The sequence below is a fragment of the Dendrobates tinctorius genome, unplaced genomic scaffold (assembly GCF_039654945.1).
Source record: "Dendrobates tinctorius isolate UK_male_01 unplaced genomic scaffold, ASM3965494v1 ptg000345l, whole genome shotgun sequence".
In the NCBI taxonomy this organism is placed as follows: Eukaryota; Metazoa; Chordata; class Amphibia; order Anura; family Dendrobatidae; genus Dendrobates; species Dendrobates tinctorius.
The window spans coordinates 693974-717041 of NW_027362011.1; the positions used below are offsets into that span (position 1 = coordinate 693974).

At 44.0% G+C, this 23068-nt stretch overlaps 2 protein-coding genes across 2 annotated transcripts in view; one reads left to right on the forward strand and one right to left on the reverse strand.

Moving 5' to 3' along the window:
* The window catches only part of LOC141074981 (oocyte zinc finger protein XlCOF8.4-like), a 287451-nt gene that overhangs the window by 109165 nt on the left and 155218 nt on the right, over positions 1–23068 (reverse strand). The window lies entirely within an intron of this gene.
* LOC141074984 (uncharacterized) overlaps positions 1–23068 on the forward strand; it is a 177234-nt gene that overhangs the window by 49643 nt on the left and 104523 nt on the right. The window contains 1 exon segment of the mRNA XM_073562311.1: positions 15185–15865. Within this exon segment, the coding sequence (XP_073418412.1) occupies positions 15185–15865 (681 nt within the window).

A 23068-nucleotide genomic window follows, 5' to 3' on the forward strand; every position in this document is an offset into this window, starting at 1 on the left:
GGGGGCTGTATTATATTTATTATATTCTATGGGGGTGATTGCATCATACTCTGAGGGGGCTACATTATACTATATGAGGAGGCTACATTGTATTCTATGGGGGGCTGCATTATATTCTGTGGGGGGCTAGATTATATTGTATGGAGGCTTCATTATACTTTATGAGGGGACTACATTGTATTCTATGGGGGCTGCATTATACTATATGAGTAGGGCTACATTGTATTCTATGGAAGGGCTACATTAACTATATAAGGTGCTGCATTATATTCTATGGGGGGCTGCAATATTCTCTATGAGGGGGCTGGTATATATTCTATGGAGGGGCTGCATTATACGATATGAGGAGGGGCTGCATTATATTCTATGGGGGGGTTACATTATATTCTGTGGAGTGGCTGCATTATACTCTCTGGGGTAGCTGCATTATGCTCTAAGGGGTGGCTGCATTATACTATAAGAGGGGGCTGCATTATATTCTGTGGGGGTTATATTATATTGTATGGCGAGGCTGCATTAAACTCTGTGGGGTGGCTGCATTATGCTCTATGGGGTAGCTGCATTATACTATATGTGGGCTGCATTATACTGTATCAAGGACTGTGGGGAATACATTATATGAAGAACTATGGGGTGCATTATACTATGGGAAGTGAGTTGTACTACATGGATGACTATGGCAGTGTATTATACTATGAGGAGTGTATTATACTATATGGAGGACTAGGCAGTGTATTTTAGTATATGGAGGGCTCTGAGGAGTGTATTATACTATATGGAGGACTATGGGGCACATTATATTATATGGAGGACTATGTGGTGCAAACTGTAGATGTGCTGCTGATAACATGATACTGTATGGTGATCTGTTAGTGATCCATTAATGATTGTTCTGTCCCCATCATTCTTTCTCAGATGGTGGAAAGAAGCCGGGAAACAAGTGTTGAATGACTTCAATATTGTTGATCACACTCATTTAGCGGCCTGAACTCAGCGCATGTAACTACAACCAAAATGCCTCTGTGTGATGTGCAATATGTTAGCATGCATTTGGGGCCCATTTTAAACTTTGCCTAGGGCCCCACTTTGCCTAAAACTGGCCCTGCATGTGATTCATACCTCACCTAGAGGTGATGTTGCAGCCTACATAATGAAGGTGTGTTTAGCACATGATAGAGTGCTTGGGAGTCTGGATTGTGCACAGACTTCCATGTGTCCAAGTGGAAACCTACAGAGTTGTCTGTGACCTGGAAGGTAGAAGGCCCCCTGTGTGTGTGGCCCCAGGCCAACCCTGCTTGCTGGATGTTGCACAGCCTAGGGAAGCAGTGCTGGCTTTCCTGAACCAGAGGAATGAGGCCTGTGAGATACCTCCAGAGTGGACGGTCGAACAACCATGAGTGGCACTGACCTCGGTCAGTAAAAGACTGTACTGTCCTATGGAACTGAGTGTTTAACGGACATTGCCCTGGCCTGTGTGTGAACAGAGAAAGAGCAAAGCCCTGTTTATGGACATTATTATTTTATGTTGCCGGACCTAAAGGCTGACTACTCTGTGTTTGTGCTGCTGGGGATATGGAGCAATAAACCCAGGAGAACTTTTAAGGAAATTGAGTCTTCCTGTATGTTATAGCGCTGTCAAGCCGGCGTTCCCCAATGCACTCAGTGAGCGCTGCCTTACTATATATATATATATATACTGCTCAAAAAATTAAAGGGAACACTTAAACAGCAAAATGTAACTCCAAGTCAGCCACACTTCTGTGAGATCGACACTGATTGTATTTCAATTTCTCCTGCTGTTGTGTCAATGGAATAAACAACAGTTAGAAATGATAGGAAAGTCACTGACATCCATGTGTCTGCTCAGAAAGAGTGTCCAGGGTTCCCTTGATTTTTTTTGAGCAGTATATATATATAATATATATATCATTGACACATATATATATATACATATATTTATATTTCATAGAGATATAGATAGCAGAATAGGTGAAAAATCAATTATCGGCATCCGTAAAAATATTACAGAACCCGACAGGACATGAGACATGGTTTACATACAGTAAATCATTGCAGAAGAATTAGATTTATATATATCCCTCACTAATAATGTTAGTAGTGTGTGTGTAAAATTTTGGAGCTGTAGGTGTTAAATTAGAGGATTAATTCATGGAAAAAACTGGCGTGGGCTCCTGCACAATTTTCTTTGCCAGAGAGGGCAAGCCAGCGACTGAGGGCAGAAATAAATAGCCTAGAGAGGGACCATTGTTATTGGGCCCCCTTGGCGTAAAAAAATCTGCCCCCAGCCACCCCAGAAAAGGCGCATCTGTAAGATGCGCCAATTCCGGCACTTACCCTCTCCCTTCCCATTGCCCTGTAGCGGGTGGCATATGGGGTAATAAGAGATTAATGTCACCTTGCTATTGTAAGGGGACATTAAGCCTGGTTAATAATGGAGAGATGTCAATAAGACATGTATCCATTATTAATCCACTAGTCTAGTTTTACATTGTGGGTCTGGAGGAGAGAGAGAGATTTTTTGTGCGTGCAAGAAAGAAAAATGCTACTTTTAGCTAAAAAATTATCCTTGGATCATGCTCAGTTAAAAACAACGGAATCCAGGGACGGATTCGCTGTCCGACTTTTCGACTGACACAAAAAACTTTCCTATGTCTGTTTTCTCCGACCGATGGACAAAGAATTTCTGACTGATCCGTCGAACGACGAATGAAACGGACAGCCATCCGTCGCTAATACAAGTCTATGAGAAAAAACTGGATCCAGTGGCATCAATTGCTGGATCCGTTTTTTTTAAAAAACGATGGATTGTGACTGATGGCAAAAAAACTGATGTGTGAAAGAGGCCTTATTAACCATTGGGTTACGTATTTGTCTTCTAGCTCAATGGTTTCTTTTCCAATAATCCTATGTTTTCAGTCCGATGCTGATCCATCAAGCTCACTAGTGGTGCACAGCTTTACACCACTATACCTGTGACTTCAGAAACTTACAGAACACCAGCTCACATCTCATATAGGAAACTACTGACACAACTAAATAACGCCATTTATAAATGATTTATTTACTGGCAAGAACTTTCTCATTCATTTCACATTCATGTTTATTCATTCTTTTAGGTGACCTCACTTAATTCATAAGTACTTTTTAATATAATTAATGTGTGTAAATTTTTTTTTGTTTTTTCATGAACCATAATTTATCTTTGTTTGACGGACTTTCTCATGAACTTTGACATATTTTGCTTTGTTTGGCTTTTTTTTCCAAAAGACTGCATATAAAACGTTCCAGGCTTGACATGTTTATCCGCTCTCAGGTTTCGTCCTGAGGAAGACGTCCTGCGTGACTGTGAAACGCGTTGACTTTGAAAACCTATTTGAATAAACGTTTTTAAGGAAAATCTCCATATCCGATCATCTCCATCAGCAGCGCAGGTACAGACACATTATACCCGGATCAGCTCTTCTGCTCGGTCTTTGGCCCCGGGTCCTGCAGCAGCTGATTTATGCATTGAGCGTGGTGTAAAGGTGCCACTCCATCAGGTGAGAGTAATACTCCCCTACTCTCATTACATATGGTTATCAGGTAAGACCCTATTTTCCGCTTGTTTGTCCTCAGTATCTCGACTACAAGAAACCTTTGTAACACTTTCCTTTCAGGTTACTTGGTTAAAACCAATGAAGGGACTGCTGGGACCGCAACGGGGTCCATCTGAGACCCTAATGCAGAAGCCAAATGTCCTGAGAGCTGGACCACAAATTGTCATTTCTCCAGGTTACCAAATAAATAGTTGTCACGTAGAACCTGGAGAACCTGTCTGACATGCTCAGCATGCTCCTCCAGAGGACGGGAGTAACTCACTATATCATCCAGGAAAATTACCACAAATCTACCAATCAGTGAGAAAAAATATAACTAATGACATTTTGACAGACTGACGGAGCATTGGTTACCCCGAATGGCGGCATCAGATTTTATATCTGCCCCTCAGGTGTATTGAATGCAGCCTTCCATTCATCACCCTGATGTACACTTATAAGGTTATATTCCCCTCTCACGGTAAGTTTGTAAAACCATTTAGCTCCAGATAATTGGATAAATAGGTCAGGTATAAGGGGTAAAGGATAGGGAAGGTGACCTGTGACTCACAGGCACAACCCTCCATCCTTCTACCAAACCCCCCACGGTGACTGAAGAGGAGCATGGCCATATATGAGCCTCAGCCGGACTCTGGAAAGGAGGAAATAAATGAGATTTGGGCATTTTAGCTCCTGGTGTGGAGTCGATAGCACAATCATATGCTGCCATATAGTAGACGGCCGGTAACTGGTGATAATTCCCTCATGTGTGGGGTCTATTTGTCTCCAGAGAAATCACACGTTACATTCCACACATAACACTGTGTAGAAAAGGTGGCGCGGGGTAATTGTGCCAGTAGTGAGGGGCAAATAATGGCGGGAATGTCACTGACTGAGGAGAAGGCTCCATGGAGCGTCTTCACTCCGGATATCATGTGACCCCTGACTCCTCCCCTCCTGTGACCTCATCACAGGTCCTGTGCACAGAGCAGCCATATATGTGGAGTGCGTCTCTGCAGGTGGAGGGATGTGGAGATTCCCCATTACTGAGCACATTAATACTAGAAATATATTGCACAGGGGATATCACAGCCAATTCCCACAAGAAGAATCCTGGAAACATCGGCTCATCTTCTTCTCATTCAGGTCTCTACAAAATCGGATCCTCTCAGTGAAGATCTTCTATAGAAGAGAATTTTCCTGATTTACCCATCAAGGATGGATATGGACAGAGACAAGATGGCGGAGAGGATGTTACACCTCACCCTAGAGATCCTCTTCCATCTCACTGGAGAGGTGAGAGATTCTGATGACGTCACATTACATCATTCTTATCTATGGGAATAACAGATGGACAGAACTGGAGAGGTGAGGACTCTGGAAATGTCTGTAGTGAGATTTATTAATGTGTCTCTCCATAACCAGGATTACACAGTGGTGAAGAAGACCTCTAGTGATTGCTGTCAGGACCCTGTATCTGAGGGATGGGGAAGACCCCTGAGCCCAATCACGGGGCCTCCACCTCACCCCCTGATCCATGAGGGCATCAATGACCAGAAGATCCTAGAACTCACCTACAAGATGATTGAGCTGCTGACTGGAGAGGTGACACTGCTGGGAATGCTGGGACATTATACAGTAACGCTATGAAGGGATCTGGGGATGACGGTATCATTGTATGTGTCAGGTTCCTATAAGGTGTCAAGATGTCGCTGTCTATTTCTCCATGGAGGAGTGGGAGTATTTAGAAGGGCACAGAGATCTGTACAAGGACGTCATAATGGAGGTTCCCCAGCCCCTCACATCTCCAGGTAATAGACAGGACTAAATACACACGGCCTATAATTATCTGTATGTAGAGAATGAATTCAGTCCCTGTATGTGTTTCCTCCAGATCTATCCAGTAAGAGGACAACACCAGAGAGATGTCCCCATCCTCTTCTTCCACAGGACTGTAACCAAGAAGATCCCAGTGCTCCTCAGGATCATCAGGTAGATGGAGAGAAGGTGTCAGGAGATCTCCCCTATGATGTGTAGACGGCTGTGAAGGTCTTGTGCTCAGTCTTGTTTTATCCACCAGTATTATATGTTTTATACTTGTGTGATGAGAGCGGTGGAGATGGCAGGATTAGAGCTGATCATAGATGGGACTTCTCCATCTGTCTGTGACTTTTACAATATTTGTTTCAGGGTGAAGATCTGACCCATATTAATACTACAGAGACATATGTGAGGGGTGATGAGTCGTGTAAAGAGGAGATTCCCATGTATGACTACCCAGGTGAGTAGTAACTACTGAATACAGAGAAGTCACAGATTCCTCTCAGTCACCGGCTGTGGCTGCTTTATCGGTGGTGTAGTCCGACCGTATTACCATGATCACCATTTTGCCTCTAGACCACAACATTCTCCACCCAAAACTGTTCAAATGACTTTGGGCATTGAAAGCCCTTTTCTATAGAACTTACGACCTGGAGGATCCACCTACCCCCTGGGATTAATAACAAGAATCCCATGTAAAATGCTAAAATGCCTATGGATGATACCAAAACAATTTGTTCACCCTAGGCACAAGCCACATCAGCTCCTATAAACATGGAAATACCGGAGAAAAAAGGGAGCAAAACGACGACTGAAAAAATATTAATAATTTTTATTAAATATCGTACAAAGAAGTGCACAAAATCATGATGAGGTGCCAATATAAAGCAGATGAACACATACCCGACCATCCCCTCGTCCATCCAAGATGGAAATAATGTCCTCATATATGTATTTTAGACATCATGCCTATAAATAATACCGCCCTACAAAAATCAATGGCCATATGGCCCAGATTACTCCAAGTAAATCCCCTGAGCAAAGCTCAAAAAGTAAGGAGGAGAGACATATAATGTCCTTAGTGTGCAATGAATCTGGACATAAACAAGGGCGACCACCAATGAAAGACAGAAATAAATGTCAGTTCAAAATCTTACCAGAGGATGCAGGAGGAAGAGGGGAATCGTCTGGCAGTGACCCCCAACGCGCGTTTCGCGGCACAGAAAGGCCGCTTTATCAAGGAGATAGTAACCATATCTCCACAGGACCTTCATATACCCTGTGACTGCGGTCACGTGACTGGGATCAACCAATCAGCGCGGCCTCATCGGCGCATGCGCTCTGAGGTCGGCAAGCACCGCTGCACAGAACAGGCGTCATGCTGAACACAGGACACCGGTCAAAAGACCAAGGCGCCCGTGTACAACATAAAGACTCCCATCTGTCAGCAGCACAATTACCACCGCAGAGAGATGCACACAGCCGCCCATAATTGTATCCCATATATAGGGTAAATGGAAATCCCAAAAATCCATACCGTTAGATGAATGATTTTTAAAGGGGTCATGGCCATACAAAAGAATCATCACATACATACATGGATATGCATCACATATAGCCCAGGCGATAAAGAGTCTCATATATTAAATACATCAAATGCATAAAACGAATATATGGTCATGACACATACAACTATAAAGGCCACTAGATCCGATTCACATGTTTGATATAATATGCTCATAATTATATCCCATACATGGGAAGAACCCTAAGGTCCATGCAGACAATAATCCTAAGCGGGTCATGACCGTAAAAAAAGTCATCACATATATATAAATGTACATCGTATATGACATAAACAGTGAAAAAATCTCACATACTAAGTACATAAAATACATAGAATACAATATATGGTCATGATTCCCACAACTGTAGAGACTGCTGGATGCGGTTCACATAGATATGGTACAGGGTGAGGGTCCAAGGAGACATATGGTGTCCTCAAGGTCACTAAATATAAATTATTGACATACAAGAAAAGATTAGTGAAAATAAAGAGTAAAAATTAAAAATAATATAAAAACAACACACTGCCAGAAAAAAGGAGGGAGTGTGATATAGACCTGTGGAGGAAAAAGGACAGGAGGAATTCTCATTACCTATTGTGAGAATCATGTGGGAATAGTGGATGAGGGCAGGTATATCTCGCCCAGATTCCTTTCCTATGTGGCCTAGTCTGGTCAGTATCGCACCTGCTTGCTAATGAATAATGGGAGGTGGATATAAAAGGATGCCAGGTGGTTGTGTGAGTGTCTCAGCCTGGGAACACAGAGAGTCTGTCTGTGTGAGACACACACGTGAGTGAAAGCAGTGCCCACTGCAACTGTGGTTTGGCTGGACGGGAGAAGCCCGCCAGTTGGTAGTTAGGTTGTCCATTGTTTAGTTAGTGCCGGACAGGCAAGGATTTGTTTTATGTTTTATTTCCTTTTGCATTGCTTTCACCGTTAATAAACCTGACCCAGGGTCAGTTACACCCGAATCCCAGCTCTGCGCCTGAGTTTCATGCTGAATGCACGTGACCTTTGACCCCAGCAAAGGCGATCACGGAGTGTTTTATTACATTGTGGTGGAGAACGCGGGCATCACGTTGCAAGCATGAGCATGGAGGATGTGGTGAAAACGCTGGTACAGTCCACCGCCGTCCAGCAAGAAGCTAATCGGGTGATAATGGCCCAGCTGAAGGAGTTGGTGGACATGACAGTTACCGATCGTTCGCTTCTCCAGCAGGTGGCGCAGCGCTTGGCAAGCTTACCTGAGCTTAACCCGGAAGCCGAGTCGAGAGTGATTCACGTGAGTCGGTATAGGCAGAAGATGACGACCGAAGATGACGTCGAGCCATACCTGACCACGTTTGAACGGACAGCGGTGCGAGAAAAATGGCCGAAGGCACGATGGGCCGGCCTGATTGCCCCGTTTCTTTCCGGTGAGGCCCAAAAGGCGTATTATGACTTGGAACCTGAAGCTGCGCAGGACTTTGACAAATTGAAAGCCGAGATCTTGGCCCGGCTGGGAGTGACAACCGCTGTCCGTGCACAGAGAGTGCATCAATGGACTTATCAGCCGGATAAACCACCGCGGTCACAGATGTTCGACCTGATCCACGTGACGAAGAAGTGGCTACAACCCGAGGTGTTGACAGCGCCAGAGATAATCCAGAGAGTCGTCATGGACAAGTACTTGAGAGCTCTACCGCCAGCCCTGAGGAAGTGGGTAAGCCATGGAAATCCTACGACGGCAGATCAACTGGTGGATCTGGTTGAACGTTACTCCGTGGCGGAAGGACTCCGAGACGACGCTACCCCACCTTGTTCTTCATCATCTCCACGTGGAACCGGTAAGACTGTTCCAGGGAGTAGGGGAGATGGAAAAATCCCTAAGACAGTGGGGGAGGAAAACGGGACTGCCCGCACTGCGAGGCCGAGAGTAACGAACTATGGTCTAAGCAAGGGGCCCGTTAGGTGTTTCCGCTGCCAAGAGATGGGACATATTGCTGCGAACTGTCCGGTCACTACTGAACCCATGCAGTGCGACGTCACAGACTCTAAAAACCGCATGTCTATGGTTGCACGGGTAGTGAGTGTGAATGCCGGTCAAAAGGATGTGGAAAAACACTTGTGTGATTTAACTGTTGATGGCAAAAATGTGGTGGCATTGTTAGACTCGGGAAGTGTGGTGACTCTGGTGAAGGCCAGTCTGGTGTCAGACCCGACTGGACCATCAGACAAATTTTCTGTAACGTGTGTGCATGGAGACACCTGTTCGTACCTCACCGCGGTCATATGCATTACTACTTCCTATGGGTCTGTGCAACATAAAGTGGGACTCGTCCCTGCGTTATTGCATGATGTTATCCTGGGCCGGGATTTTCCCCACTTCTGGCAATTGTGGGAGAATCAGTTGATGCCCTCGGGTAATAGTGTACATGATTCTTCTCCGAGGGCTCGTGTGGGTCCCGAACCCCTGGAAGAGGTCTCCCCGGAAGACTCGGGGGAAGAGTCTGCTGGAAATGACCTACAGTTCCCGTTTTCAGTCATGACGGGTGATACGGAGGAGACCGGGGAAGAGGAGGAGGCCGACAGCCGTCCACCTCCCCATTTGCCAGATTTAGAAGTTCAGAAAGATGACTTCCAAAGCGAGCAAATAAAGGATCCTTACCCTTTCTCAGGCTAGGACAAATGTAAAAATGATAAATTGGGTACCCGTAGAACCTGGCTCTAGGCTGGCATATCCTTACATGGTTCTGGAGAATGATTTACTCTATCAGATAGAGAAAAAGGGGGAAGACACGGTGCGACTATTAGTCGTGCCAAAACCCTACCGGCGGCAGGTGCTAGACCTGGCCCACGGACATGTGATGGGAGGTCACCTGGGTGTCCAGAAAACCACCGAAAGGATATTACACTGTTTTGTTTGGCCCGGCATGCATCAAGATGTTCGTGTATATTGTGAGTCTTGTCCTGACTGCCAAGCCTCTGCACCTAAGCCCCGGTTCTGTAGCCCTTTGGTACCCCTACCTATTATTGAAGTCCCGTTTGAGAGGATTGGGATGGATTTAGTTGGGCCCCTTCCACGGTCTGCACGTGGACACCAACATATCCTGGTCATCTTGGATTATGCCACTCGTTACCCGGAGGCCATACCTTTGCGTAACACGGCCACCAAGACGATTGCCAAGGAACTGGTGCATGTGTTTAGTCGGGTCGGTATACCAAAACAGATACTAACCGACCAGGGGACCCCCTTTATGTCCAGGGTAATGAAGGAGCTCTGCCGATTGTTACAAATCGAACCATTACGCACATCCGTGTATCACCCTCAAACAGACGGGTTGGTCGAACGGTTTAATAAAACTCTGAAGCAGATGCTGAGAAAGGCGATAGACAAGGATGGGAATAACTGGGACTATTTACTTCCGTATTTGCTTTTTGCCATCAGGGAAGTGCCCCAGTCTTCCACGGGGTTCTCGCCTTTCGAGTTATTGTACGCCCGACGTCCTCACGGACTGTTAGACGATGCAAAAGAAACCTGGGAGGGTCAGGTCACTCCGTTTAAAACGGTGATAGATCACATCACACAAATGCAGAACCATATTGCGGCTGTTATGCCTATCGTCAAAGAACACATGATGCAGGCTCAAGGAGCCCAAAAAAGAATCTATGATAGGGGCGCCAAGATCCGTACGTTTGCACCCAGAGATAGGGTGTTGATCCTGGTCCCCATGGTGGACAGTAAGTTCCTGGCAAAGTGGCAGGGCCCCTTTGAGATCAAGGAAAGAGTTGGTGAAGTAAACTACAAAGTATACCAGGCAGGTAAACGGAAACCTGAACAGATTTATCATGTAAATCTGATAAAGCCCTGGAAGGATCGGTCTGCCTTGTCAGCGGAGCTGGCCCGTCCTGTCTGCTCGCATACCATACCGGAGGTACGGGTTGCAGAGACTCTCTCGGAGCGGCAAAAGACTGAGGTCAGGCAGTTTCTACTTCACAACCAAAAGTTTTTCTCAGAAAAACCCGGGCAGACTACGCTAATAAAACATGACATCTTAACGGAACCTGGTGTCACAGTTCACGTAAAGCCCTACCGAATCCCGGAAGCGCGCCGTGAAGCCGTTTCCCGAGAAGTGAAGGCAATGTTAGAGTTAGGTGTCATTGAGGAATCGCACAGTGCTTGGTCCAGCCCAATTGTGCTAATTCCTAAACCGGACGGCACCATCCGATTCTGCAATGACTTCAGGAAACTGAATGCGGTCTCAAAATTTGATGCCTACCCCATGCCCCGGGTCGACGAGTTAATAGATCGGTTAGGAAAAGCCCGGTATATTACGACCCTAGACCTAACAAAGGGGTATTGGCAGATCCCTCTGGTGGAGGCTGCAAGTGAAAAGACAGCATTTGCTACCCCAGAAGGTCTATTTCAGTATGTGTATATGCCGTTTGGACTGCACGGAGCACCGGCGACCTTCCAGAGACTGATGGATCGAGTCCTGAGGCCACATAGGCAGTACGCTTTGGCCTATTTGGACGACATTGTCATTTACAGCTTGGACTGGGAGACTCATCTCCAGAAAGTACAAGCTGTGATTGACGACCTGTGGGAGGCAGGTCTAACCGCGAACCCCAAGAAATGTCACATTGGGCTAGAAGAAGCCCGGTATTTGGGGTATGTAATTGGGAGGGGTGTTGTTAAACCCCAGGTTGATAAGATTCAGGCGGTTCAGGACTGGCCGCAACCTGTCAACAAGAAGCAGGTGCAGGCCTTCCTGGGGATCGCCGGTTATTATCGCCGGTTCATACCCAATTTTGCAGCCATCGCTACCCCCCTGACGGATCTTACAAAAGGGAAAGACTCCGTCATGATTAAATGGAGTTTAGCGGCTGAAGAAGCCTTCCATAGCCTAAAACGGGCACTTTGCTCTCAGCCCGTACTGGTGACTCCGGACTTCCGCAGCGAGTTTGTGGTACAAACAGATGCCTCTGATACCGGTATCGGGGCCGTACTCTCACAAGTGAGGGACGGATTGGAACACCCAGTCCTCTATCTCAGCAGGAAGCTGAATAAACACGAGCAAAGGTATGCAGTCGTAGAAAAAGAGTGCCTCGCCATTAAGTGGGCTCTAGAGGCCCTCAAATATTACCTGGTGGGCCGAAAGTTCAGGCTGATCACTGACCATGCCCCTCTCAAGTGGATGCACTTGAACAAGGAACGGAATAGCCGGGTGACCCGGTGGTTCCTTGCCCTGCAGGCCTACACTTTTACGGTGGAGCACCGCCCAGGGGTACAGATGGGAAATGCAGATGCCCTGTCCCGAGTGCACTGTTTGGCGGGTGTCATTGCTCGACCGGAGTGGTCTGAGCAGAAGGGGGGGATATGTGAGAATCATGTGGGAATAGTGGATGAGGGCAGGTATATCTCGCCCAGATTCCTTTCCTATGTGGCCTAGTCTGGTCAGTATCGCACCTGCTTACTAATGGATAATGGGAGGTGGATATAAAAGGATGCCAGGTGGTTGTGTGAGTGTCTCAGCCTGGGAACACAGAGAGTCTGTCTGTGTGAGACACACACGTGAGTGAAAGCAGTGCCCACTGCAACTGTGGTTTGGCTGGACGGGAGAAGCCCGCCAGTTGGTAGTTAGGTTGTCCATTGTTTAGTTAGTGCCGGACAGGCAAGGATTTGTTTTATGTTTTATTTCCTTTTGCATTGCTTTCACCGTTAATAAACCTGACCCAGGGTCAGTTACACCCGAATCCCAGCTCTGCGCCTGAGTTTCATGCTGAATGCACGTGACCTTTGACCCCAGCAAAGGCGATACCGGAGTGTTTTATTACACTATATATTATATGCCTATAAACATACCCATATATCCATATGGAATATACTATAAAGAGAATAATGCAAATCATCCCATTGGGAATCCATTAACAAAAAAGAAAATAATATCCGGGACCAATTAATGCATAATTGTTAAATCCCCAAAGACTATAGGAATGGGGCGAAGCTCAAAACTTCATTGAGTCCATTAGGGGTCATGGTGTCCAGTTGAATGAACCACCTGAGTTCCATCTGTGATAAAAAAATGTTTGTTGTGACCCCCCCTAATCCCCATATGAAGCGCATCAATCCCTCTAGTTCTCTTCTCATCAGATGGGACAAGGGAATTCCAGATTAGACAGAGAATTTCCTGTGGAACTTCAAACGTGATTTACTATGCCACGTGCCCTTGTCCCAAAATATATGTGGGTCTGACAACAAGAGAACTCAGGATTCGAGTGCGCGAGCATGTGCGGGACATTGGCGCGGCCAAGACAGTGTCGATATTGGGGATCTGGAAACCATTCCCCAACATTTTAGATCATGTCATAATAGCGATGCGACCTTATTGAAGATTAGAGGGATTGATGCGCTTCATATGGTTTATATGGCTTCATACTCTAATTACACCAGAGAGGTTTCACCACTAGTTACTCATTTATTACTGATGGAGACTGTGGAGTTTGATCATTTCAGTAGTTCCTAATCAGGCCCCATCATTAATATCTGACGTGTGTCACTTTATGTGGTGGTAAGTTTGGAATTCTTCACAAAGGATAATAGAAAACAAATGGATCTTAGAAATTATTTTCCAGCTTCGCACTATACCCTACATACGGTTGTACACTACTGTCTGGGCACACGGCAGTGTTCAGAAGGGAAGGAGCGCCATTTAGCTATATGAATGCAGATCTAGCTGGAATAGTTTGCAGACACAATGTATTGGGAGCACTGTTCATGGTCACATGGCAGCTCAAAAGATGTCCACCATGAACATGCTTGGCTCTATCTTCTCTGCTTTCCATATCACAAGGATTGCCTTGCTCATCGCCCTTTAACACAATTACATGGATCTGGACTTACACTGGGACCCCTAGGCTTGGACCATGGTGTTACCTGCTATTGTGTGGTGTTAGATGGCGAGAAGAATAGTCAGGTAGCTGGGTCAGAACCAGAAGGACAGAATCAGAAGACACAAGAGTAGTCAGTAAACGGGCCACGGTCACAGCAGGAAACAAATACACAAGCCACAAGCTGAGCACAGAGGACTGAACCAGAGGAGAACAGCGCTGTATCTGGCAGATTCCGGCCATGTGCTTTGCGCTTTAGTAGGGTGTGCTACTTTCCAATTGGCTGAAGTAGGGAGCAGATTACTCCAGCTGGACAGCAGGAACAGATCCCAGATGAGATTGGACACACCATATGCAGAAGCCCTAATATAACTAAATGACAGAAAACCAGAATAGTCGAAATCCCAATAAAGTGATTCCATTTTATAAATTAATTCACTGCGGGTTATAATCCTTAGGAGGAGTGAATATTTTGACTCCACAGCCACTTTCTGGGAATTAACACGCAGTGGATGTTGGAGAGTGAAAATTACACATTTGCCATTTTATTACCCAGCACACAGTGCCCAGATTGTGCTCCTGGAGACACACACCAAATATTAAGTGGATTCTTCTCACTATAATATTGCTAAATACAGGGATCCTAAATGTTGTTTGCGCACACTGCAAGACTCCGAAGTGAGAGCGGATTTTGCTGGATTGGTTTATAGAAACCTTGTTGCTTTTCAACAGCCTTTGAGCCACTAATAGTGCGGGAACCTCTGTTTTTCAATTGACAGATGATGGACCTGAGTGGGGACTTGTTTTTGTGAGATGAGAATTGGTATTATTTTCGCCTACATAACATTGATTGGTTTCTTTATATTTGATATTTGGGAGGCAGAATGAACAAACAGTTGAACACCGCACACTACTGGTTCATCCAACAAGATTTTCTATTAGACTGTGAACTGTCATTGTCTTGGTAAATAATTAAACTTTTTACATAGCTTGCCATTTTTATGGACAGTATAAGTAGTAACGTTCAAAAATATAAAAAACTCAAGGATATTTTATTTAAAAAAAGTTTTTTTATCTTAGCAGATGACTGTACCAGGAGATCAGAGCAACGGATGACATCTTCAATTTTTAAATCTGATGATCTTGAGATCCTACAAGATATAACTGAAATGATTACTGTTACTCCAGATATATCATCTATTCACAGCAAAGATCTGTCCTCTGATCCTATGAAACAGGTCCCATCTTCTGATTCATTACTGACTACTAAGGAAAATCAAAGTCACAAAAGAGGCATTAAAAAACAAACTGCTCCTAAAGCAAAGAAGTCATTTTCATGTTCAGAATGTGGGAAATATTTTGTATGGAAATCGCATTTTGTTACTCACCAGAGAACTCACACAGGGGAGAAGCCTTTTTCATGTTCAGAATGTGGGAAATATTTTGCACAGAAATCACATTTTGTTATCCACCAAAGAACTCACACAGGAGAGAAGCCTTTTTCCTGTTCTGAATGTGGGAAATGTTTTAATAATAAATCTTATTGTGTTAAGCACCAGAGAACTCACACAGGGGAGAAGCCTTTTTCATGTTCAGAATGTGGGAAATGTTTTATGAATAAATCAGATTGTGTTAGGCACCAGAGAACTCACACAGGGGAGAAGCCTTTTTCATGTTCAGAATGTGGGAAATGTTTTATGAATAAATCAGATTGTGTTAGGCACCAGAGAACTCACACAGGGGAGAAGCCTTTTTCATGTTCAGAATGTGGGAAATGTTTTGCACATAAATCACATTTTGTTACCCACCAAAGAACTCACACAGGGGAGAAGCCTTTTTCCTGTTCAGAATGTGGGAAATGTTTTGCACATAAATCACATTTTGTTACCCACCAAAGAACTCACACAGGGGAGAAGCCTTTTTCCTGTTCAGAATGTGGGAAATGTTTTAACACTAAATCAGAATGTCTTAAGCACCAGAGAATCCACACAGGAGAGAAGCCTTTTTTATGTTCATAATGTTATAATGTTAGAATAGTTTTAACCAAAATTGAATCTTCATGGGTTGTCTCTTGTCATTCCTCATGTTTGCTGATGAAAGGATAAAACTAAACCTTATTGCAAATGTAAAACTATACCCATAATTCACCCCCTGAAGGTTAGTCGGAAAGTGACTAATAGAAAAAACATCTACCCCACATCTCAGTATATAGGGTGAGGTGACATATACACACTCACTCTCATTTCTACGGGTTTCATCATCCTCACCAAAGGCGACTCATTAAGAGACTATTTAATATTGACCTATAGTCAAGAGAGACTAAATGAGAAAAAAAAACCTAAAATCATATATCATGTTATCCGAAACAGAAAACTAGCCACATATTGGCAGATCCCAAACACCAAACTATATACTTCGGAAGTTTATAAGCCACTCCAGTGTCAGGAATAGATAGTATGAATTTGAATTTACCAAACGGTTGCAATGAAATAAAGAGTGAAAAATGTAAAGGGGTCTGAATACTTTCCATACCCACTGTATCAGTAAAAATAACTCCTCTTTATTAGGTAAAGTGTAAAAGAATTGCACCATTTTCCGATACCCGTCGCGTCTCCATTTTTCATGATCTCGGGTTGGGTGAAGGCTTATTTTTTGTGTGCCGAGCTGACGATTTTAATGGATACTATTTTGGTGCAGATACGATCTTTTGGTCGTCCTTTATTGCATTTTAATGCAATGATGCAGCGACCAAAAAAAGTGATTCTGGTGTTTTGACTTTTTTCTCGTTATGCCATTTAGCGATCGGTTAATTCTTTATTATAGTGATAGATCGGGCGATTCTGAACGCGGCTATAACAAATATGTGTATGTTTGATTTTTTTATTGTTTTATTTTGAAAAGGGGGGTGATTTGAACTTTTATATTGTTTTTTATATTTTTTAAAAATTTTATTTTTACTTTTGGCATTGTGAAGACATCCAGCATTGTATCTTAATTAACCAGATGACTATTTTTTAGCAAATGAAGAATAATAGAATGTTATCTGTATGTTGGCTTTCAATTTAAGTGTTGATTTCTAGTTGGTCAAGAAAAGAGACTTTTGTGTGTGTAAGCCGGTAATATTGACTTTTAATGTGCGCTTATCCTTGATCACTAGTGATGTTTGCTGATATGCTAATTATACATTGTATTATGGAGCCAATTTGGTGACATCTAAAGCAGAGAGGGAAAAACTATGCAAATAGTTTAAATAATCAAGTAATGCTATAATAATCTCACCTCCATTCTTACCCTTTATGTAAATACTGAATGAGGGACACTTGTTAAGTGTAAAAATAGGTTACATGCCTCTGTATAAAGAGACTGAGAGAGAGAAATAGCCAGAGAGATTCTGCCAAGACATCTATTCATCCTAAGGACAAGAGACAGGACAGCAGCCACAACATCATCACAAGGGACACTGATCTATCATTCTATAGGAAACAACCTAGGGGTTTTCAGCCTCGGTTGGAAGAATACAGATCTGCTCCACTGACCATCACTGAACCATGGCTACATTTGGAGAAGCCAGATTGTGATCTTTGGATCAACTGGCCTTGTACCTTGTATGGACTCAATGGACTGTCATCTTCCTACACTTTTTGTTACCTCCTCTCTGTGTGTGTGCCACAGGTGGAGTAACAGACCCTGGAAGATGAAGACAGGTTGTGATCCTCAGATCAACTGGCCTTGTATGGACTGTCATCTTCCTACATTTGTCGTTACCTCCTCTCTGTGTGTGTGACACAGCTGGGGTAGCGACCCTGGAAGATCTGAAGTCACAGAAGCTATTTTCCTGGCGGGTCAGTGGAAGGGTGAGACTCTGTAATGTGCCCAATCTTGAATATTTTGCTGGGACTGTTCTATGTGTTATCTGCCTGTTCTGTGGTAGAATAAAGCATTGCCCATACTTTTACCCTCACCCTGTGTTGTCTGAGTAGCGTTTTGAACATGTTAAAAGGAGATCAGGAGTTCGGCGGGACGATCCCTGGTCCATGCGGTTTTGGCTAGCTGGTGGCGCTCATAGCATTCCAGCAGTGACAAGCATAGAGGTCTACTGGATACCTCTGGTTGTCATGCCAACCCATCGGTGACCTATGATCATGTGATGGGGTCACCGATGGGCGGATTTCCGATGTGCTTGCTGGAAGTGCGCATTAAATGCCGCTGTCAGAGGCTGTTAGGGGCAAATGGCAGATGTTCAATACAGCTGACATGTGACGGAAAAGATGTCGGCTCACTGCCAGAGCCCGCATCAAAGGGAGGAAGTACATTTACACCCGATGTTAGAAAGGGGTTAAAGGGGATTGTTTTTACAGAGCCAGAAGTGGTAATCAATCATGTATACATACAGATAATTACAGAAATACTCAGCTTCTAATGGTAAATAGTATAGAGTTACCACAAGAAAATATAATTTGTGTAAACCAGGTGTAGATATAAAAATTCAGGCAAATGTCAAATGTAGCGCCATCTAGTGGCCATGTGCAAAAGTGCCATCACAGAGTAACATGTATCCTAAGAGAGCGTCACTATCAAGGTGGAGATGAGATAAGTGCAGCGTATTTATTGAGTGTAAGATAAATCCATACATAGATATCTGTAACCGGATTGTAGATCTATCACTGGATATCAGTGTATAAGGGGAATAGATCCTGTGCACTTATAGATGAATAGCTTATATAATGAGAGGACACAGAGCAAAGGGTATAAATAGTGAGAGAATAAAGAGCTGACAGCGCATTACATCCCTGGGATACAGATAGGAGATATAAAGTGCAGCCAGTGCTATATGGGATATCCCAGGAATACAGCACAGCCCATATAGTGTAAAGGAGGAACCATCCTAACAAGAGATGGAGATTACAGATCCTACAGACGACATGCCGGGAGTGTACAGAGAAAGATGGCAGATTCACCACTATTCCCTCTTACGGGCGTTTCACCCCGTCAGCTTCCTCAGAGGGTACGGATAAGTGTTTCCAACACGCCAAGGTCCTGCACTAATCCAGGCAAGGGGAGTAACTCTGGGGTAAAGTGGGGGTGCTCCTAAAGGAATTGGGGCTGTTCCCCGGTCACATCTTCCCCAGTGAAGCAGGAGGATCAGGATGAAAACCTGTTGGTAAGACCAAGATGGATAATGCTGCATAGAGCCATCTGGTAGCGATCAGTCAGGTGAAGTGATAGTGAGGGGGGTCCGGAAACAAAACAATGCAGGTGAAAAGAGCCAAATGTGACCCCACCAAGTGACCAGTGAAAGTGCAACTGTGCAACGGGTAAGAAAAGAGAATAAACAGTGATATGGTAAAGATAGAAAGAGAAAAGCAGCTTAATAACAGTGATGATAATAAAATCTATGGGAAGTGTTTGTGGTGAAGTGTATACACTCCTAGAAATGTTTCCTCTACAGTATAGAGATATAAATGATCAGTATTAGGACGTGTAACAAAGAGGAATCTGTTATTATATAGAGAGAATGTAATGAGCAATAAATGACGGGAATAATCGGGAATGAAATTGTTATTAATAATATAATGAGATCCCAGCACCTGACACTTCCCGGGATATATGGGCTTATATTAGAATCCCAATTACCAACTGGAAAGATAAAAACAAAGGGAAAAGGGCGGAACAAAAAAACAAGCCCCAAACACCTCATAACCCACAATGTAAGGGCAGAAAAATACCGGAAATATAAGTTTCTCTTCACACTGCAATATTAGTCACCTGTGATCTGTGTCTCTCCCAGAAGAGAAGTCATCACAGCGTCATTCCCCGTAATAACCGTATAGAGGAGGAAATGATCGCGGAGAGAGCGTCCATTGTTAGAATAGTGGGGAGACACAGATGGGATCCAATGCTCCTGACTGTCCGGATGTCTAGAGGATCGTCACCATCGGAGAGTAAAGTGCAGATCGGCGATCTTGTGACCGGTGTATTATGGGGAAATAAGAAACAAATAAGACACATTGAGATCAGAGAAAACTGTTCTATGTAATAAAGAGTGTAGAGAACGAATTCCACCAAACCCCCTATAGGAAAGGGGAGAAGCTGAGAACTTCATCTACACCATTGGGATGTCAGGGATTTAATTGCCGGATCCATTTAGACAGGTAAGTATAATGTTTATTATTAATTTTATGCTATTACAAGCTTTGGATCAGAACTTTACAGTTTGGGTTCGTCCATCCCTAGTGACCAGATCTTTTTCCAGTCGCCCCCTATTGATAACCAGGACCCTATCGGTGCCAGAGACATGGAGTAAGCTGGAATCACAGGTATGTGTTTTTATAGTTAACTCCTCTAAATCAGAAGCCATGAACATAACGCTGACCTGACACAACTAATTTCTATCTTTCCCTTTAAGTGGCAGAAAGACGCAATTAACCCCTTCATGCTGCGGCCCATTTTCGTTTTTTTGTTTCCATTTTTCCTTCCCTTCTTCCCAGAGCCATAACTCTTTATCTCTCTGGCCACATAGACATATGAGGGCTTGATGTTTGCGGGGCGAGTTGTACTTTTCAATGACTCCCTTAATTTTACCACATATTGTACTCAAAAATGAGGAAAAAATTCCAAGTGAGGTGAAATTGTGAAAAAAACAATTCTGACATTGTTTTTTGTGAATTGTTTTTGTCCATTTTGTGGTAAAATTGACCATGTAATATGATTCTCCTCATCACTATGATTACGGCAACACCAAACATGTCCAGTTTTTATTATTCTTTTAGTGGAGAAAAAAAAATCTGAGGTTTGCAAAGAAAGATTTTCTGAGTAGTTTCTCCATTTTCCGAGACCCGTAACATTGTTATTTTCCTCCGGTGGAGCTGTATGATGGATTATTTTTTGCAGGACGAGATAACGTTTTTATTAGTACAATTGTGATCGCTCATTACAGCATTTTTTGTGGAATTGTGCCAACCATAAAAACGTGATTTTGTCATTCTCACATTTTTTCTATTTCCGGTGTTTACTGATCGGTGTTATGAATGAGTCACCGGAGGAGGAAAAAAACAAAAATACAAGCTAAGTCTAGAAAACCGGAGAGGTTGGTAGCTATCGGATTGAAGACCCCTGCTCCTATCCACAACAACTAAAAGTAGCCGTGGGGGGTTCCTACGATGCCCTAGACACCTCGATCACAGCCGGAGAACTAAATAGGCCTAAAGAAAGAAAGGGGAAAACTAAACTGCCCCAGAGCAGACCCCAAAGCAATAGGCAGCCCCCAACATACACTCACTGGCCACTTTATTAGGTACACCTGTTCAACTGTGTGTTAAGACTTAATTTCTAATCAGCCAATCACATGGCGGCAACTCAGTGCATTTAGGCATGTAGACATGGTCAAGACAATCTCCTGCAGTTCAAACCGAGCATCAGTATGGGGAAGAAAGGTGATTTGAGTGCCTTTGAACGTGGCATGATTGTTGGTGCCAGAAGGGCTGGTCTGAGTATTTCAGAAACTGCTGATCTACTGGGATTTTCACGCACAACCATCTCTAGGGTTTACAGAGAATGGTCCGAAAAAGAAAAAAAATCCAGTGAGCGGCAGTTCTGTGGCCGGAAATGCCTTGTTGATGCCAGAGGTCAGAGGAGAATGGGCATACTGGTTCGAGCTGATAGAAAGGCAACAGTGACTCAAATTGCCACCCGTTACAACCAAGGTAGGCAGAAGAGCATCTCTGAACGCACAGTGCGTCGAACTTTGAGGCAGATGGGCTACAGCAGCAGAAGACCACACTGGGTACCACTCCTCTCAGCTAAGAACAGGCATCTGATGGCTACTTTCAGCAGGATAATGCGCCATGTCATAAAGCTCGAATCATCTCAGATTGGTTTCTTGAACATGACAATGAGTTCACTGTACTCAAATGGCCTCCTCAGTCACCAGATCTCAATCCAATAGAGCATCTTTGGGATGTGGTGGAATGGGAGATTCGCATCAGGGATGTGCAGCCGACAAATCTGCGCCAACTGTGTGATGCCATCATGTCAATATGGTCCAAAATCTCTGAGGAATGCTTCCAGCACCTTGTTGAATCTCTGCCACGAAGAATTGAGGCAGTTCTGAAGGCAAAAGGGGGTCCAACCCGTTACTAGCATGGTGTACCTAATAAAGTGGCCAGTGAGTGTATAATGACGGAGAAGCAAGATGAAAACACTAACACAGATAGAAAGATAGGTTGAGCAAACGATGGGGCCGAAGCTAACTAAAAAAGGACAGGATAGAAAAGCTGCTGTCTGCAATCCATAAAAAACCCTACCAAAAAATGTCCCAACCGTCTGATAGGAAAAACAGGCCCTGAAGTCGCTAGGACTTCAAAATGACTATATCAGCACTCAGGTAAATTCTGAAGACAGAGCAAAAAGACAAACTGATCAGAGACAAAAATGGAACTCAGCACACCCCCGACTGGGGATGGCTGAACTCCAAAAAACAAGGTAAACAAAACAAAACTAATAAGTTCAATAGCAGAGAAAAAACTTATCTTTGGGACTCAGACTGGTCTCCAAGAATCCAGCAGAGAAATCACCAGCGGCTCAGAAGGGCGTCGACTGCCTTATATCCAGTCAGAAGTTCTTGTTACCCAGTCATCATCTACCAGATCAGGTGTTTGGTAATCAGCCTCACTACCTTCCTTCACCAGAAGAGGGAGTTCATCAGACATCGACGGTGAAGGGGAAAATCAACTCACAACAGATCGGGTTAATTGTTTTTATGTTTTTTTACAGAGTGGTAAAAGACACAGGTAGTGCTGTACAAAAACAACAGATAATGTAACAAAAAAGAACAGCGAGCACTGAAGGAGATAAAAACTGCCAAGATCCTGTTATTAGAGAAGCCGATAAAGGCAATAATGTAGTGTTAATAGCAATGGACAATATAGTAAGGAGCAGAAAGACAGCGATCAGAGAGCAGCACAGAGAAAAACAAGCGCTGATCCCACAAATAACGAGAAGGAACAACTAAGATCTTCTCTGAGATTTCACATCGAGAAGGGACGATTGTCTAAGAAATACCAGAGAAACTCTTCCCTGAATTTCCACACAAGCCACATTGGTATTATATTCCTAAAGTTCACAAAGACGCAGCGCCCCCACCAGGCCGCCCGATAGTGTGCGGGGTCGGATCAGTACCAGAATCTTTATCTACATTTATAGACCGGTGTCTGA